Source organism: Stegostoma tigrinum, chromosome 17 (assembly GCF_030684315.1).
Source record: "Stegostoma tigrinum isolate sSteTig4 chromosome 17, sSteTig4.hap1, whole genome shotgun sequence".
NCBI classification, from domain to species: Eukaryota; Metazoa; Chordata; class Chondrichthyes; order Orectolobiformes; family Stegostomatidae; genus Stegostoma; species Stegostoma tigrinum.
The window spans coordinates 43,418,279-43,438,805 of record NC_081370.1 but is presented as its reverse complement, the minus strand read 5'-3'; the positions used below and the strand labels follow the sequence as shown (position 1 = coordinate 43,438,805).

General features: G+C 42.9%; 1 protein-coding gene across 1 annotated transcript in view; it reads right to left on the bottom strand.

Annotated features, from left to right (window-relative positions):
- eif3m (eukaryotic translation initiation factor 3, subunit M) overlaps positions 1–14,710 on the bottom strand; it is a 37,622-nt gene extending 22,912 nt beyond the window's left edge. The window contains exons 1-5 of the mRNA XM_048545612.2: positions 14,586–14,710; positions 12,415–12,547; positions 12,078–12,216; positions 8,064–8,187; positions 7,505–7,599 (exon numbers count right to left, since the gene is read on the bottom strand). Of these exons, the coding sequence (XP_048401569.1) occupies positions 7,505–7,599; positions 8,064–8,187; positions 12,078–12,216; positions 12,415–12,547; positions 14,586–14,627 (533 nt within the window). The 5' untranslated portion in view covers positions 14,628–14,710. The remainder of the gene's footprint in view (positions 1–7,504; positions 7,600–8,063; positions 8,188–12,077; positions 12,217–12,414; positions 12,548–14,585) is intronic.
- Positions 14,711–20,527: the final 5,817 nt, after the last annotated feature.

The window sequence follows — 20,527 nt, the reverse complement described above, 5'->3', positions numbered from 1 at the left end:
GAGGTGACTTAATTGAAACATATAAAATAATCAGAGGGTTAGATAGGGTGGATAGGGAGAGCCTTTTTCCTAGGATGTTGACGGCGAGCACGAGGGGGCATAGCTTTAAATTGAGGGGTGAAAGATATAGGACAGATGTCAGAAGTAGTTTCTTTACTCAGGAGTAGTAAGGGAATGGAATGCTTTGCCTGCAACGGTAGTAGATTCGACAACTTTAGGTACATTTAAGTCGTCATTGGATAAGCACATGGATGTACATGAAATAGTGTCGGTTAGATGGGCTTGAGATAGGTATGACAGGTCGGCACAACATCGAGGGCTGAAGGGCCTGTACTGTGCTGTAATGTTCTATGTTCTATGTTCCCCAGAATCTTGTCCTTACATGGTCCTATTAACCAAATCATACCTTACAGCAACCAATGTTACCATAAACATACTCTAGTATGTCTTACACCATCAGCAGGACAGACCCAGCAGAGGTACCATCACAATGGTATATTTAACAGGGAGCAGCCTGAGAAACACTGAATGTTGACTCCAAACCCCATGAAATTCATAACATTAGGTCAAATCTGCATCTGGGAAACAAAACTTTCTTCTGGTTTTTACAAATACCTTCTTTCAGTTGATAAACCCATTTTCCATCATGTTGAAAACCATTTTCAAGAAGCAAGGGGGTAGCAAAAATTAACATCAGGGAATGAAGGTTAATGTCAGTAGCTCCACTTGTGACAGTCCTGAAGTTGTATTTGCCAGTCTGGGCCTGCAGCTAAAATCTAATTCATTGCGTCCTCAGCAATTTATCCAAAGATACATTTGTCCATTGCAGTCCTGGTGGGAGTAACTGCTGCACTACCTATAGATATCAAAGCCTGTTTCCACACTAACATCATCCATTTTGGATTGTGAAGCGTGTCCATCATGTTAAACGGGATCAAATCAAACCAGAATGTGCAGCTCTAAACTGATATTCAGGTGATTCTGTGGTCCATCAGTAGGAGAACTGTATTCAACCACTAGGAATACAGCAAAAAGGAAGGATAGCTTAAGACATCTTGGGATTTCCAACCTCTCTAATAATGATAAGAAAGCTAGCATTAAGACACTTTATCTAAATGCTCGCAGTATTCGCAACAAAGCAGATGAATTAACAGCACAAATCCTCTTGAATGATTATGATGTGGTAGGCATCACAGAGACAGGGTTGCAGGGAGCTCAGGACTGGCAGTTAAACATCCAACGATTCACAACATATCGAAAAGACAGGGAGGTGGGCAGAGGGGGTGGGGTTGCCTTGTTAGTTAAGAATGGAATTAAATCTAACGCACTGAATGACATAGGGTCAGAAGATGTGGAGTCTGTGTGGGTGGAATTGAGGAACCACAAAGGCAAAACAACTATAATGGGAGTTATGTACAGACCTCCTAACAGTGATCAGGACCAAGGGCGCAAGATGCACCGAGAAATAGATAGGGCATGTCAGAAAGGCAAGGTCACAGTGATCATGGGGGAACTTCAATATGCAGGTGGATTGGGTGCATAACGTTGCTGGTGGATCCAAAGAGAGAATTCATGGAATGTTTGCAGGATGGCTTTTTGGAACAGCTTGTGGTGGAGCCCACAAGGGAGCAGGCTATTCCGGACTTAGTGCTATGTAATGAGCCAGACTTTATAAAAGACCTGAAAGTAAAGGAACACTTAGGAGGCAGCGATCATAATATGGTAGAGTTCAGTCTGCAGTTTGAAAGAGAGAAGGCAAAATCGGATGTAATGGTGTTACAGTTAAATAAAGGCAATGACAGGGGCATGAGAGAGGAATTGACGAAAATCGACTGGAAGCAGAGCCTAGCGGCAAAGACAGCAGGCCAACAATGACAAGATAATAAAATGTGAGGCTGGATGAACACAGCAGGCCAAGCAGCATCTCAGGAGCACAGAAGCTGACGTTTCGGGCCTAGACCCTTCATCAGAGAGGGGGATGGGGGGAGGGAACTGGAATAAATAGGGAGAGAGGGGGAGGCGGACCGAAGATGGAGAGTAAAGAAGATAGGTGGAGAGGGTGTAGGTGGGGAGGTAGGGAGGGGATAGGTCAGTCCAGGGAAGACAGACAGGTCAAGGAGGTGGGATGAGGTTAGTAGGTAGATGGGGGTGCGGCTTGGGGTGGGAGGAAGGGATGGGTGAGAGGAAGAACCGGTTAGGGAGGCAGTGACAGGTTGGACTGGTTTTGGGATGCAGTGGGTGGGGGGGGAAGAGCTAGGCTGGTTGTGTGGTGCAGTGGGGGGAGGGGATGCACTGGGCTGGTTTGGGGATGCAGTAGGGGAAGGGGAGATTTTGAAACTGGTGAAGTCCACATTGATACCATATGGCTGCAGGGTTCCCAGGCGGAATATGAGTTGCTGTTCCTGCAACCTTCGGGTGGCATCATTGTGGCAGTGCAGGAGGCCCATGATGGACATGTCATCAAGAGAATGGGAGGGGGAGTGGAAATGGTTTGCGACTGGGAGGTGCAGTTGTTTGTTGCGAACTGAGCGGAGGTGTTCTGCAAAGCGGTCCCCAAAAATGACAGGAGTTTCTGGGTGTAATTGAGGACACAGTACAGAGGTTCATCCCAAAGAAAAGATAGATTATCCGGGGTGGGATTAGACAGCCATGGCCGACAAAGGAAGTCAGGAAATATATCAAAGAAAAAGAGACAGCCTGTAAAGTGGCCAAGTGCACTGGGAAATCAGAAGATTGGGAAGGCTACAAAAACAAACAGAGGATAACAAAGAGAGCAATAAGGAAGGAGTTTATCAAATATGAAGGTAGGCTAGCTAGTAATATTAGAAATGATAGCAAAAGCTTCTTGCAATACGTAAGAAACAAACGAGAGGCAGAAGCAGATATTGGGCCGCTCCAGATTGATGCTGGAAGGCTAGTGATGGGAGATAAGGAAATAGCTGAAGAACTTAATAAGTACTTTGCGTCAGTCTTCACAGTGGAAGACATGAGTAGTATGCCAACAATTAGGGAGAGCCAGGGAGCAGAGTTGAGTATGGTAGGCATTACAAAAGAGGAAGTGCTAGAAAAGCTAAAAGGTCTGAAAATTGATAAATCTCCTGCCCCGATGGGCTATATCCTAGAGTTCGGAGGGAGGTGGCTGAGGAAATAGTGGAGGCTTTGGTCGCAATCTTTCAAAAGTCACTGGAGTTTCGGGAAGTCCCAGATGATTGGAAAATTGCTGTTGTAACTCCCTTGTTTAAGAAAGGATCAAGGCAAAAGATGGAAAATTATAGACCAATTAGCCTAACCTCGGTAGTTGGTAAAAATTCTAGAATCCATTGTCAAGGATGAGATTTCTAAATTCCTGGAAATGCAGGGTCAGAATAAAACAAGTCAGCATGGTTTTAGTAAGGGGAGGTCGTGCCTGACAAACCTGTTAGAATTCTTTGAAGAAGTAACAAGTATGTTCGACCAGGGAAACCCAGTGGATGTTATCTATCTCGATTTCCAAAAGGCCTGTGATTCAGTGCCTCACGGGACGCTGCTGAGCAAGGTGAGGGCCCATGGTGTTCGAGGTGAGCTACTGGTTTGGATTGAGGATTGGCTGTCTGACAGAAGGCAGAGAGTTGGGATAAAAGGTTCTTTTTCGGAATGGCAACCGGTGACGAGTGGTGTCCCGCAGGGTTCAGTGTTGGGGCCACAGCTGTTCACCTTTTATATTAATGATCTGGATGAAGGGACTGGGGGCATTCTGGCGAAGTTTGCTGATGGTACGAAGATAGGTGGACAGGCAGGTAGTACTGAGGAGGTGGGGAAGCTACAGAAAGATTTAGACAGTTTCGGAGAGTGGTCCAGGAAATGGCTGATGAAATTCAATGTGAGTTAATGCGAGGTTTTGCACTTTGGAAAAAAAGAATACAGGCATGGGCTATTTTCTAAACGGTGAGAAAATTCACAAATCAGAAGTGCAAAGGGATCTGGGAGTGTTGGTCCAGGATTCTCTAAAGGTTTACTTGCAGTTAGAGTCCGTAATTAAGAAAGCGAATGTAATGGTGTCGTTTATCTCAAGAGGGTTGGAATATAAAAGCAGCGATATACTTCTGAGGCTTTGTAAGGCTCTAGTTAGGCCCCATTTAGAATACTGTGTCCAATTTTGGGCCCCACACCTCAGGAAGGACATATTAGCCCTGGAGTGTGTCCAGCGGAGATTCACATGGATGATCCCTGGAATGGTAGGTTTAACATATGATGAACGGCTAAGGATCCTGGGATTGTACTCATTAGAGTTTAGGAGGTTGAGGGGAGATCTAATAGAAACTTACAAGATAATGTATGGTTTAGAAGGGGTGGACGCTAGGAAGTTGTTTCCGTTAGGCGGGGAGACTAGGACCTGTGGGCACAGCCTTAAAATTAGAGGGGGTAAATTTAAAACTGAAATGAGACGACATTTCTTCAGCCAGAGAGTGGTGGGCTTGTGGAATTCATTGCCGCAGAGTGCAGTGGAGGCCGGGACATTGGATGCCTTCAAGGCAGAGATCGACAAATTCTTGATCTCAGAAGGAATCAAGGGCTACGGGGAGAGTGGAGGGAAGTGGTGCTGAAATGCCCATCAGCCATGATTTAAATGGCAGAGTGGACACGATGGGTCGAATGGCCTTACTTCCATTCCCATGTCTTATTGTCCGGAATATCCCTCGCTCTACAAGCACATCAAGCCAGGAAATCAATCTTCAATCAATGAGAAATGTATACAAGTAGGAACAACAAACATACATTAAAAAAGTTCCAACCTCGTGAACTTACAACACAGGACTACAGCAGCAAGTGGTCAGCACTCCCCTAACTTATAGATCAGATCCAATTCAATTATCAGTGAGGTGGACAGTTAAACAACTAACTGGAAGTGGTGCTCCACAAACAATCCTCAATGACAGAGCCCAGTACACAAATGAAAAAGACAAAGCAGCAGCATTTACAATAACTCCTTGGCCAGAAGTGTAGAGTGAATGATCCATCTTGGCCTCATCCTAAGGTCCTTAACACTACAGGTCTTTAGACAGTTAATTTACTCCAGCTGATATCAAGAAATGGGATGGATGCATTGGACACAGCAAAGATTACAGACTTTAACAGCACCATGATAGTACTGTTAAAAATACGTGCTTTACTACCAGCCAAACCAATACACTAAGCTACAACGCTAGCAACTACCCAGCATCATGGAAAATTACCTGGGTACATTCTGTCCATGATTAAAAAAAAAGGATAAGCCAACCTGCCCAACTGTTACCTAGACAACTCTCAATCAGTAAAGAATATATTGTTGACAGCATCACCAAGTATGATGTACTCCGCAGTGAGCAGCTCACAGTTACAAATCACCACAGTCACAGCGCCAGATATCAATGCATCCCTGGTCCATTGATGGGCTTAAAGGCTTAATTCCACACGTCACTGTTTTTAACTAAGGCAGCATTTGACAGAGTCTAGCATCCAGAAGTCCTAGATATAAATCATTGGCATTCTTGAGGAAAAACAAACTTTCCACTGGTTAGAGTCACAGCTGACACAAGAGAGGATAATAGCTGGCAGCATGGAGGCTTAATGGTTAGTACTTCTGCCTCACAGTACCAGAGACCTGGGCTTGGTTCCACTCTCAGGCTATTGTCATGTAGAGTTTGCACGTCTCCCCCTGTCTGGATGTGTTTCCTCATGGTGCTCCAATTTCCCCTCCACAGATGTGCAGGTTAGGTGGATTAGCAATGCTAACCTGCCCATCGTATCCGGGGATGTGCAGGTTAGTTGTACTATCCGTGGGAAGTGAAGGATTATGGGGATAGGTGGGGAGAGAGCAGGTAGGTCTGGGTGGGATCTCTTTGGAGGGTCAGTGTGGATTTGATGAGCCACACTGTACAGATTCTATGAAATCAAATATTTCACCCTATGGAATGCAAGTTTTTTAAAAATTAACCTGCTCAGAGACATTATGACAGTTCTTGGGGCAGGTGGGTCCTGCACCCAGGTTTACCTGGCTCAGAGGGAGGAACAGTTCTGGGTGGCATTCTGAACTCAATCATCATCAGCTCCTTTATCAATGACTTCTCTCCATCAAAAGGGAGGCACTTTCTAACAATTTCACTGTGGCCTGTACCACCAAGTGTTTCAGATGCTGAAGCAGGTTCTGCACAACATTCAACAGAAGTTGGTAGCTGCTCCCAGCAACTTATCATCAAACGATAGAATCTAACCATCTCATGACATTCAAAAGCATTTTATCACTTATCACTGAAATCCTGGGGTCACCAGAGTTGAGAAACTTACTTGAGTCAGTAATATAAATATTGGAACTACAAGAGCAGGTCAGAGACATGGGCTCCTGTGGCAAGCAACTAAACTCATGATTGCCCTAAGATTGCCCACCATCTACAAAGCACAAGTCAGGAGTAAGGTAATGATCCCAACTTGTCAAAATGCACACAGCTCCAACAACATTCTAGATGTCTAACACTATCAGAAAAACCTGCAACTGTCACCACCCAGAAGTACAAGGATAGTAGATAGAAGGCAACAACACCACCTGCACATTCTCCAAACAAAGCTGTGAATTTATAAACTCTATTACTACTCCTTTCCCACTGGTGGGTCAATGTTCTGAAACTCTCACTCTAACAATGAGCATTTTTACATCAAATGGATTGCAGCAGTTAAAAGTAATGAGTATCAACATCCAGGATGGTCAATAAATGTTGGATGTTGCCTGCAATATTTGCATCCCTACAGCAAATTTATAAAATGTTTTCCCCATTAATGCAGTAAAGGAAAAAATTAATACGCAGTTTTAGGTTTAATTTTTGTCCTAATCTATACCCACAGATAGGATGGGGGCAGTTAGCTCTGGAACTGATGGGAGCAAGACAACAAGCTCCTCTCTCTCTCTCTCTTGTTATCTCTCTCAACCTCAAAATCAGCGTTCAGTAAAAATGCAACTTGGGATAACAACCACTCACTGAGAACAATTCTACAAACTCTGCCAATGCTGCAAATATGAGTGATTAAATAAACAACTGGTTTCAGGTTTAAAATATAATATTTCAAAGACTAAGGTCTTTGAAACTGTGCAGTTTCATTTCTGCCTGTCTGTATCAGATTCCCTTCAACACATGACCTGGGTTTGTGCACGCTTTTTAAAAAAACATTTCAGGTTTTAGGTAACAAAATTCTCCCTTTCTTACAGTCAAGTGACTCCTTATATTTGATTTAGTGAACTAAATAATTGATGTCTAATAACATGGCTGCACTCTAAAAGCTTAAAGATAATTTATTGTTTTTGATTGAGTGGAGTCAGAATAGGAGCCAATCACTCCTTACCTGATAATACAATACCATTGCAGAGAAAACAACTCCACATCTTGACTCAATTTACTCACATGATGCAAAAGTCTCAAGGTTAGAAAACATTCAACCACGTTTATTATTAATTACTCCTCTAATTAATTCATTTTTCTTTACTAAATCCAAATACCTTTTTTTGCAATCCACCAGCGCTTCATAAAGCAATCGGAGAACATGGTGTTTCTTGTCTACACTGAGATTCCAATCTGATATCCATTTGCGAACCTAGGTGAAAATCATTAACTTATTGACTGATCATTGTCATTGCATCCATTATATTGATCACTGGCTACGAAAGTAGATGTAATGGCAGCACATTAGAAATTTCTACATCCAATGTATTATTGATATATAACCAACATACCGAAAAGTCTGTGTAAAAGTAAATGATCAATACATTCCTCCTTCAACAATACTTTATGCCTCAGTATAAATATCAATACTGAAGACGCCTCCTTCAAAACCAGCCACAAGAGATTCCTCTAGCAATCGAACAATACCAAAGCTGCAAAGTGCGCATACCTGGTTGAGCACGCTCAGTGAAACTCCGTAGAAAATATTCTGCCACCCAAAAGTATTGGGAATGGTCCAAAATAGATTTTCTCCACATTACGTTTTGATTGGGCAGGCTCCAAAGCATAAACAGCAAATGACACTAACGAAAAGCATTTGTAAAGGGAGTGACTCACCTGGTCAAGATCAGAAGGAATATACTGAATAGCATTACAGGATGATGCCACCTTGATGAGACTACAGTATACAATATACCTGGCTGGAGCGTTCTCCTCCATTCCATGGAAAAGATTGCGCAGCCTAATTTAAAACAAGACCAACATTTACATCAGATAGCAAATAATAAACACAGAACAGCATTGTAAAAATGAGTCACAACGTAAACTTGCAATAACTTCAAAATAAAAATCTCATCCTTTCAGAAAGTGAACAATTTCCCAAGTTGTCTCAGCATCAAGCATAACTATGTCACAATCTATCAGGTGACAGAGGGAAAAATTGTTTTCAAGTTTCTGCCAAGGAGGAGTACAAGAGTGGTATTACTGCTAGCCTATTAATCCAGAAACTCAGCTAACATCCTGGGGACCCGGGTTCAAATCCCAGTAAGTTAAATGGTGGAATTTGAATTCAATAAAATAAAAAGCCTGGAATCAAGAATCAACTGATGGCCATTGTCGATTGTTGGGAAGTCCCAGATGGTTCACTAATGTCCTTCAGGTTAGGAAATCTGCCATCCTCATCTGGTCTGACCTACATGCAAGTCCAGACCCACAACAATGTGGTTGACTCTCAACTGTCCTCTCAAATGGCCTAGCAAGCTATTCAGTTGTATCAGTTACTGTGAAGTTTTAAAGAAATGAAACCAGATGGACCACCTGGCATTGACTTAGGCACCAGAAAAGGTAATGACAGAAACAGTCCTGCCAACCCTAAAAAGTCCTGCTCACTAACATCCAGGGGGTAATCCCAAAATTGAGAGAGCTGTTTCAGCCTAATCAAGCAACAGCCTGACATACTCACAAAATCATACCTTACATTTTCCCAGATACCACCATTACATTCCTGAATATGTTGGTCCCATCAGCAGGGCAGACCCCACAAATGTGGCAGCACAGTGGCAGACAGCTGGGAAAGAGGGAGGTGCCCTGGGGACCCCAAACATTTGCTGCAGACCCCATGAAATCTCATGGCTTCAGGTTAACCATGGGCATCGTAAACTCCAGCTGACTACAATACAGTCCTCTCTCAGCTGATGAATCAATACTTCTCCATGTTAAGCGACAAATAAAAAGAGCCACTGAGGGTGGCAAGGGCACTCAAAATGTATATTGGGGGAATTGGGGGGGGGGGAAGAGCTGCAGTTTCAACGTCCAATGTCAAGAGCAGCCCTGCAGGAGCACTACTAATTGAGCTGGTCAGGTCCAAAGGGACATAGCTGCTAGACTGGGTCTGTAGCAGGTGGTGACAAGGGAGAAATATACTTAACCTCACCCTGCTGGCTGCAGATGTCCATGACAGTATCGGTAAGAGTGACCAATGCACAGTCCTTGCAGAGATGAAGTCCTGCCTTTACATTGAGAATAACCTTCGTGTTGTGTGACACCATCACTGTACTAAACGGGACAGATTTTGAACAGATATAACAACTTACGATTGGATATCTGTGAAAAGCTGCAGGCCAACAGCAGAACTGCACTCCAGCATAATCCGTAACATCATGGCCTAGCATGTCCCTCACTCAACCATCACCACCAAGCAAAGGGATCAACCCTGGTTCAATGAAGAGTGCAGGAAGGTATGCCAGGAGGAGCATAAGGCATACCTAAACATAAGGTGTCAATCTGGTGAAGCTATCAAACAGAACTACTTACATGCCAAACTGCATAGGCAGCAAGTGATACACAGAGCTATGCAATGCCACAATCAACCGATCAGACACAAGCTCCGAAGTCCTGCCACTTCGAGTCATAAATGGTGGTGCACAACTAAACAACTCTCAGAAGGCAGCTGTCCCACAAATATCCCCAATGATGGAAGAGAGTCAAACACAAAAGTGCAAAAGATAAGGCTGAGGTATTTGCAATAATCTTCAGCAGGAAGTGCCGAATGGAAGATCCATCACAGCCTCCTACAGTGCTCCCAGCATTACAGATACTAGTTTTCAGCCAATTCGATTCACTGCAGTTGATATCAAGAAAAGATTGGAGGTGCTGGATACTGCAAAGTCTATGGGCCTGGACAACATTCTGGCAATAGTACAGATTTGTATTCCAGAAGTTGCTGCTCCCCTGGTCAAGCTGTTCCAGTGCAAGTACAACACTGGCATCTACCTGACGACGTGTAAAATTGCCCAGGTATGTCTTGTACATAAAATATAGGACAAATCCAACCCAGCCAATTACCACCCGATCAATCTACTGTTGAACATCATAAAGGGATGAAGGTGTCATCAACAGTGCTAGCAAACAGCACCTGCTCAGCAACATCCAGTTTGAGTTCTGTCAGAGCCACTCAGCTCCTGATCTCATTACAGCCTTGGTTCAAACATGGACAAATGAGCTGAATTCCAGAGGTGGTGATGGTGACAGCCCTTCTCATCATGGCCACATTCAAACGAGTGAGCCATCAAGGAACCCTACCAAAATTGGAATCAATGGGTATCAGACAGCAAACATGCCACTGGTTGGAGTCATACCTGGCACATAGGAAGATGATCTTCACTGTTAGAGGTCAATCATCTCAGCTGCAGGACATCTCTGCACGAGTTCCTAAGCCCAACCATCTACATCAAATGACCTTCCCTCCATCAACGAAGGGCCTGTTTCCACACTGTAGGGAATCTAAATCTAAACTGAACGTAAGTGGGGCGTTCAATGATGACAACACAATGTTCTGCGCCATTCGCGGTTCCTCAGATACCAAAGCAGTCTGTGATCAAATGCAATAGGATCTGGACAATATTCAAGCTTCGGCTGACAACTGGCAAGGAACATGCGCACCACACAAATGCCAGGCTATGACAATCACCAGTAAGAAAAACAAACAAACAATCTAACCATCTTCCCATGGCATTCAACGATGTTACTATCATCGAATCCCCCCGCTATCGACATCCTAAGGGATACCATTGACCAGAAACTCAACTGAACCTGCCACAATTAGTGGCTACAACTGCAGGTCAGAGACTAGGAACAGAATGGCCAGGAACCCATCTCCTGACTCCCTAGAACCTGTCCATCATCTCCAAGACATGTCAGGAGTGTGATGGGTGTGGCTGCAACAACACTCATGACACTCGACACCATCCAGGACAAAGCAGCCCGCACCACATCCACAGTCATTCAATATGTTGCTGTTGCTATCTTTAAGATGCAGTGCAGAAATTCAAATATCCTTACATAGCACCTTCAAATCCACACCTACTTCCGACTAGAAGGACAAGGGCAGCCAAAATACGGAAACACCACCAACTGCAAGTTCCCAGTCAACCACTCACCACCCTGACTTGGAAATATATCATTCCTACAAAATTGTTCGGTCAAAATCCTGGAATAGCCTCATGACTGGTATTGTGGGTCAACCCCTATCAGGTGGGCTGCAGCAGTTCAAAAAAAGACAGCCTTCTCAAGGGCAACTAATGATGGGCAGTAAGTGCTGGCTAGCCAGTGAAGCTCGCATCCCACAAAAAAAATGTACTTTAATAATGGGTTTTTTTGATTTTTCACTACTGTAACCGGGGTCAACTAAATAGTGGAGATTTGTACGATGTAGCCTGGTTCATTTAACAGAAAAGAATGGAGGAAACAACATTCTGAAGATATTTACCTACAACATTTAATAATAACTCCTATCCGCAGGATTAGAGAAAACAAATTTAGTGAAGATATTTAGACCTTCCTTATTCAAGGATGACAAATGGAGGGAAATAACTCAGGCAAGAGGATGACCAAGGTCTTCGAAAGTTAGATGAAGTGATTTGGCTATGAAGGAAGCTGCTTTATTGGAATTATTGACTTACTTACTATTAAGGCATTTTATGAACATTAATGTACCTCCAACACACTGTTGTGTTAGTAACATAACTATTTTGACTTTTTTTGAAAACTGCATAATATAAACAAGTTGGTAATTTTCTTTTTACATTGAAAGAGACTCAGATGGTATGAACTCAAGTTAAATTACATACTCACAACTGCAATCTGAGAGACGATCGCTCACCATCACAAGCTTTCAGCAACTTCTCACACAAGTTTTCAGTCAGTGCTTCCTGCTTTTCAGTCTCCAGAATTAGGAGAAGTGACACAATGCTGTTCATCACACTTTCCACATCTGCATAAAGAAACAAAAAAATATTAAACAGGGTAGCAACAAGTTCAACGGACCTAACTCTCAGGCATGCATAACACTTCAGCCTGTCTCAAATGTTTCATCAAGGCCCTTTGCACAAATCATTGGTTAAAATCAAGGTCCTTAAACAGAACTGGCAGTAACTTTAAAGTGAGCCAGATGATTAGTGAGCAGACAAACCTTTGTCATCTTCCTTGAAACATACGTCACAGACTTCAATGATGTGTGCCAAGTCAACGTGTAGCCCACCTTCAGAGTTTTCTTCTGAAATTTCAGCTCCTTTTGACTTCAGGTAGGATCGAAGCTCAGAGGCCTAGGAAAATTTATGTAGGCTTTGAATTTTTTTTTCCAGAAACCCACAACCTCCTCATATTTTACATTGTGAAAGTAAGGAAACTTTTCACACAGATTCAGCTCGAGAGTGTCTGATGCATCTATAACCAATTGGTTCTGTAATGACAAACCTGAACTAACTTCAGCATCAGCAATTCATATGTCATTAAGTTAATTAGAGACCGAAATATACAAATCAATGGTCTCTCAGGGAGCATTCCTTTCAAAAAAAAGGCACAGAGTTGGAGTCCTTCTCCCTCGCAAAGGGCAAAACATCACGATATTGCAAAGTGAAGAGACATTGGAATACCAAGGCCACAAAGATACTGCAGTACTCATTGCTGCAGATGATCCACAGCCCTAACCAACCATGGTCTCAAATTACAACACACCTCCACAAGGACACTAAAAACTTTAAACTGGATAATCTTTCATCTTCATTTCACACTGGATACTATCAATTTTTTTTTATTTCATGTAAATGTTTGTGTGCGCAATTGATGTTGCGTCTGTGTTTTTGTCAGGACTATAAGTAATAAAATTGCTCTTCCAGTCACTCAAGAAACCACTGTAATTGGCTTCTTACTTGTTTCTGGTGAACTGGCTAACTATATTTTGAACGATCAGAGATAATGGAAACTGCAGATGCTGGAGAATCCAAGATAACAAAGTGTGGAGCTGGATGAACACAGCAGGCCAAGCAGCATCTCAGGAGCACAAAAGCTGATGTTTCGGGCCTAGACCCTTCATCAGAGAGGGGGATGGGGAGAGGGTTCTGAAATAAATAGGGATAGAGGGGGAGGCAGACCGAAGATGGATAGAGGAGAAGATAGGTGGAGAGGACAGTGTAGGTGGGGAGGTAGGGAGGAGATAGGTCAGTCTGGGGAGGACTGACAGGTCAAGGAGGCGGGATGAGGTTGGTAGGTGGGAAATGGAGGAGCGGATTGAGGTGGGAGGAGGGGAGAGATGAGGGGAAGAACAGGTTAGGGAGGAGGGGATGAGCTGGGCTGGTTTTGGGATGCAGTGGGGGAGGGGGAGATTTTGAAGTTTGTGAAGTCCACATTAATACCATTGGGCATATGGAAACAGAGCAAACACATAGGTTTAGAATTTGTATCCTGGTGAAACATAGAAGTCTTCAGTTTGTTAGGCCAAACTGCCCCTTATGTCAACAGGCACAAAAGCACAGAAAACAATTTTGAACGACTGTTGTGCAATAACAACAAAAACAGAGGTTGCTGGAAAAGGTCAACAAGTCCGGTAGCATCTGTGGATTAAAAACTCAAGAGTTAACGTTTCGGATCTGGTGATCCTTCCTGAGAACCCAATTATTTATGGCATGCGCTTTCGGTTTTTATGTTATACCACAACAGTGGCCATATGACAGAATGGGCAGAAGTAGCACATTCAGTCCATCCATCGAGTCTGCCCGAACGAAACATCAGCTAACCTAATCAACTCAACTCCCGCCTTATCCCCATAACCCTTGATTCGCTTACTGATCAAAAAACTCCAGCCCTGGTTTGAATACCGCAGGCCAAGCAGCATCTTAGGAGCACAAAAGCTAACATTTCGGACTTTGTGCTCCTGAGATGCTGCTTGGCCTGCTGTGTACATCCAGCTCCACACTTTGTTATCTCGGATTCTCCAGCGTCTGCAGTTACCATTAGTCCTGGTTTGAATACCGCCCCTCCCGTTATAAAATCGCTAATTGTTCTGAAGCTCTTTGGGACGCCTGGAGGTTGTGACAGGCGCTAGAAAGATGCACATCTCCTTATGCAGAATACAACAAAGTTCAATTTCCAAGACGTGCTGGCTCTTTCGCATCGAAGTCACTTTAAGCGGCCTCAGACTTCCTCGTTTGGCCCTCTCCCCGTGTCTCCGGCCCACGAGGCTCTAGGACAAGGAAGTCTGGACGGACAGCGATGGGACACAGCCGCTCGCCGCACGAAACGGGATCGATCAGCCGGCCGCCTAGACACTGCTCACTCGGATATCACCCCAGACCACCCGCTGACCTGGTCCTCCTCAGTAATGTCGATGAAAGCCGGTACGCTCATGGCTTCCACTCCAACTGTCTCTCCACCTCCCAACTTGGCCACTTCCGGCGTGATCGCGTCACTTCTCGCCCGCCGCCTCTTAAAGGAGCCATCACTTACCTTCAAAGGGGGGCAGTCTCCCTTGTATCCTTTGTTACAGAGCAAGTGACAGTGTAACAAATGGGGGTGCGGGGGAGATATGCGACAGGAAATTCTGTTGTAAAAAAATACAAGGAAAATGTATTTCGGAAAGACGTAGATCATGCTACTTGCTCGAGAAAGTGAATTATTTTAATCTAAAGTGAAGCAAAGAACTGCTGATACACGAAATCTGAAACAAAAAAAACAGTAATTGTTGGAGAAATCTGATGTGTACCCCAGCCACGCACATGAAGAAGGGTTCCGACCTGAAACTTCCTTGCTGCTCTGATACTGTCTGACCTGCTGTGTTCCTCTAGAGTACAAGAATTAGCAGGTCATGTTGCAGTTGTATAGGACTTTAGTTCGACCACATTTGGAGTACTGTGTACAGTCCTGGTCGCCACATTACCAAAAGGATGTGGATGCTTTGGAGAGGGTGCAGAGGAGGTTCACCAGGATGTTGCCTGGTATGGAGGGTGCGAGCTATGAAGAGAGGTTGAGTAGATTAGGATTATTTTCATTAGAAAGACGGAGATTGAGGGGGGACCTGAATGAGGTCTGCAAAATCATGAGGGGTATAGACAGGGTGCATAGCAAAAAGCTTTTTCCCAGAGTGGGGGACTCAATTACTAGGGGTCATGAGTTCAAAGTGAGAGGAGGAAAGTTTAAGGGAGATACGCGTGGAAAGTTATTTACACAGAGGGTGTTGGGTGCCTGGAACGCGTTGCCAGCGGAGGTGGTAGATGCAGATACATGAGCGTCTTTTAAGATTATATTTGGACAGGTACATGGATGAGCAGGGAGCAAATAGACACAGACCATTAGAAAATAGATGACAGGTTAGACAGGGGATCTTGATTGGCGCAGGCTTGGAGGGCCGAAGGGCCTGTTCCTGTGCTGTAATTTTCTTTGTTCCACAGTGCATTGTTGCACACAGTGTCATTTCTGTCTTTCTTATTTGGTGTCAGTAACAGCTCAGGAAATACTTCTAAGGCAGAAGGTTTGAGTTTATATCTCACTCTAGAGACTACATCACACACAGATGCACCCACACAAACTAGGCTGCTAATTCATAGCAGAATGGCCATCCTTGGGAATTTGGCCTCAGGTTAAGGTGGCACTGTTGCGTCACAGCACCAGGGACCTGGATTTGATCCCACCTTCCGGCAACTGTGTGGAGCTTTCACATTCTCCTCCTGCAGGCTAGGTGTATCGGCCATACTAAATTGCCCGTATTGTGCAGTGACGTGCAGACCAGTGGATTAGCCATGGGAACTGCAGGCTGACAGTGATGGGGTGGGTCTGGATGGGATGCTCTTCAGAGGATCGGGGTTGACTCAATGGTTTCACACTGTAGGGACTTCACGAAGTCCTGCATCAGGCTTGAACTTCTGGATTTCTCTTGGATATTTTATTGTTCAGCAGGCACTTGTTTGGATGGATTGGAATCCAAGGCAGTAGCATCAGAATCCGGTGGCCACACTGATTACGTATCTGGTTAGCAGAATGTCACAATTGGCACCCTCTTAGTGTCTGCTGCACAAATATGTAATGTTATCAGTGAGTTTCAGTGCTGACACGATGCAAAGGATGTAGGTTATACATCCCAGCTCTGGCAGATCCTATCAAAAGGATATTCTTTTGGCTGTTCCCGATAGACAGAGTACTGACTATACTCAATTAGCCTGTGCTTGTAAAACTCAGGACATTGTCTGCTATTTTAGAGATGATATCTGATTTGATAACACGTGCTAAACAATCCTGACTGTGCTCAGAGTTACTGTAAAACCAAATTAATATTAACTGTCAGACTAGCAATATGGCATATTTATGCATGCTAGAAGTTACAGATATTTGTGAAGAGATAGAACATGCCCATGCATTGTCCCCTTTTCAACCTTTGCGGTCAGCATTCCTTAGTGCGTTCCTCATGGCAAAGTCTTGACGATTCAGAGTCAACTTGCCTGGTTTGAATTTAAACAAAAGCTTGGCAGTAACCTGTTCCTGATTCTCCATTACAGCACCTCAACCAATTGCAGCCAACTTTCCAGACCAATAGTCCCCCTCTTTTCACCTAGTATAAATCATTGTTCTGGTATTCTTGTAATTGTCTCCTAATAAATGCAACAAAAAGCTTTGACAACATTTCTCTTTTCCAACATTACATAGGTATAATCCATGCAATTTTCTGGCTGGATTTGTGCTTTGGACTGTTTAATGGCTGCTTCCAATAGAATCAAAAAGTGTATTTAATATGATATAAACACTGAGACATTCTAGCATTCTTCAACAAATTAATGATGAAACATACAATTTTAAAATTTTACCGAGAACTGAGGAAACATACTAAAGTGAGGTCGAGAAGCGATTCTGAACCAGAAAGGCCGAGAAGCTCTAAAGTGAGGTCGAGAGGCGATTCTGAACCAGAAAGGCCGAGAAGCTCTAAAGTGAGGTCGAGAAGCAATTCTGAACCATAAAGGCCGAGAAGCTGTAAAGTGAGGTCGAGAAGCGATTCTGAACCAGAAAGGCCGAGAAGCTCTAAAGTGAGGTCGAGGAGCGATTCTGAACCAGAAAGGCCGAGAAGCTCTAAAGTGAGGTTGGTTTTAGTTTCCTAGTTGCAGTCTCAGCGTTTGCAAATTTTTTTGGAATGCAACAGCTCTACTTCATAATAATAATAGCACATCTTCAAGGTACATACAATTTCAAATTCATCCATAAAGATAAAAGCAAAATAGATGGCAAGCAACAAGGAAGGAGCACTCAAAAGTCTGCACTACAGACTTTAGTTTTAAGGAAAATCTTGGAGTGGAGGGATGTGGGGAGGCAGAAGTAAAAGGGAAATCACAGTATATGGGTCCCAGGCAGCTGAAGCCATGGCCTCTACTGGCATTGGGAGTAATGCACTCTATTTCATCAAGTCCCATACTTGAAATTAAAACCTACTTTAGATTCTGGTAGTTAATCACATTGCTGTATGTAGAATCTTCATTTATTCATTCATTCTTGTATACATTCACTGCTGTATTGCCAAATAATACAACAGATGATCCAGCACAGATTCCTCACTGGCTGTAAAGCATATGGGAACATTTTGAGATTGTGAAATGTTTTATGTAAATTCAAGTTCTTTGTTTTCAATCCTATACATAAAATTAGATAGAATATACTGATCAAAAGCAGGGCAATTACCTTAACAGGTCTGTGATGAATCCTGCTTTTACCCTATTTCATCTAATCCCATAACTTGCTATTCCATACCATTATCCAACTTTATCTTAAATGCAATTGTTTTATACACCCATTATACCACCCATGTAGTAGTGGGTTATACATTCTCAACATTCTCTCGCTAAGGAAACTTTTAAATGTTGGATTTATTATTAAGTATTGCCTTATATCATAGCCAGACCCACTCTGTCCCTGTAACTTCACATAGCTAATTTGCCAAAGGGCTAAAGTTTGAAAAGTATCAAGCCAGGTGATAACTTGAAAAATTCTTAGCATGGTAATTATCAATGTCAGGTAGTGTTGGAACGCATAGAGCACAATTACAGAGCTGTTATGGTACAGAGGGAGGCCTTTCAGCCCATTGTATCTCTATGAACATTTCTCTTTGTGTGATTCTCCCAACTTCTCCTAGTAAACCCGGACAAGCTTCCTTTTTGAATGCCCCAATTGCAGAACTTTCATGCCTGGTCAAACCTAGACAGAATGTGCCAGTTGAAGCTGAATCAGTGTTTTTATACATTTTTAAATCATAATTTCTTGTTTTATTCACATTTTCCCATGGATTGTAGTGTAGCTAATATAATCCCACTGTTTGAGAAAGAAGGTAGAAAGAAAACAGAGAATTATAGACCAGTTAGCCTAACATCAATTGTAGGGAAAATTCTAGAGTCCATTATAAAAGATTTTAACAGCAGTGCGCTTGAAAAACAGTGACAGGATTGTGCAGAGTCAACATGGATGTATGAAAGGGAAATCATGCTTGACAGATCTATTGGAATTTTTCGAGGATGTGGCAGTAGAATCGATAAGGGGAGGCCAATCGATGTGGTCTACTTGCACTTTCAGATGGTTTTCAATCAAGTCCCACACAAGATATTAACACTAGTAAAATTAAAGTGCATGGAATTGGAGGTAATGTACTGAAATGGATTGCAAGCTGGTTTGTAGTAAAGACTAGGAATACACGTATCGTTTTCTGAATGGCAGCCAGTGACTAGCAGAGTACTGCAAGAATCAGTGCTTTGATCCCAGATACTCACAAAATATGTAAGTGATTTAGGTGAAGGAACTAACAATAACATCTCCGAGTTTGCAAACAATATGAAGGTAAATGGGAGGATGAACTGTAAGGAGGACATAGAGATACTTCATTGCAATTTGGATAATTTGAATGAGTGGGCATATGCATGGCAGATTAAGTACTGTGTCGATAAATGTGAGATTATCCTTTTTGGTGGCAAAAACACAAAGGCAGATTATTATAAGAAAGCGGGAGGTGAAATGAGCCCTCAGTGTCCTTGAACATCAGTTGCTGAAAGTGGGCAGGCAGGTGCGACCGGCACCAAAGAATGCAAATGGAATGTTAGCCTTCATAACAAGAGGACATGAATACAGGAACAGTTGTCTCGCTGTAATTGTGCAGGGTTTGTTCAGACCACACATGGAATATTGTTTGCTCTTTTGGCCTCCTAACCTGAGGAAGCATATTCTGGCTATAGAGGGCATGTAACAAAGGTTTACCAGACTGATTCCTGGGCTGGCAGGACTGATACATGAAGAGAAATTTGATTGGGCAAGACTGTATTCATTGGAATTTAGAAGAATGAAGGGTATCTCGTTGAAAGTTATAAAATTTTAACTGGATAAGACAAGGTATGGTGCAACTGTGGAATTCTCAGCCACAGAAAGCAATTGTGGCAAAAACATTGAATGTTTGCAAGGAGTTAGGTATAGCTCTGAGAGTGAAACAGATCCAATGGTATAGGGAGAAAGTGGGAACGGGGTACTGAATTGGATGAGCAGTCATGATCATATTGAATGGCTGAGGAGGTTTGAAGGGCCAAATGGCCTCCTGCTCCTACTTTCTCTGTTTATACTTCATGACTCTACTGATGAAGGCCAGGATCACCTAAGCTGTATTAACTGCTCTCTCAACCTGTCCTGCCACCTTAAACCAAGTTGTGACAATGCCCCAGGCAGATTAGTGGGTTCATGACATGAAAGAAATACTTCATGCTTATGATAAGTTTTGGCAGCATTGCTTCTTTGAGTTCTTACATTCCAGTCCATTAGGAAAGGCATCTAAATGAAGAACATAGCATGCCCCTTCCAATAGAGCTGTCGTTTTAACAGAATATGTTATAGGTTTATAGCCCAGCACTGTCACAGACAGTACAAAGTGAATTCATAACAAAAAAAACCTCCTCTTAACCTTCCTGAATGAATTATTGAAATTTGGAGCATGTTTCTAATGAAAATGTGATATGTAGTCTGTGTTTGTATTACACTTTCTACAAGTTCTAAAACTTCCCATTAATTTTTGATATTAATATTTATTTCCATATAATGAATATAGTTATATTGCCACATGCAACCCTTCATCATGAACATATACAATACTTAACTTTTCTCATATGTATTATATTGATAAAATCTTAAACTTTCCTCTTATCACCTTCTTCTATTTCATGGTTATCTGATCTTTCAAATATCACTTCCCTGTTTAATGGGTCTTTATAAGCTGACCTTTCTAAAGAGATGACAATTCTCCC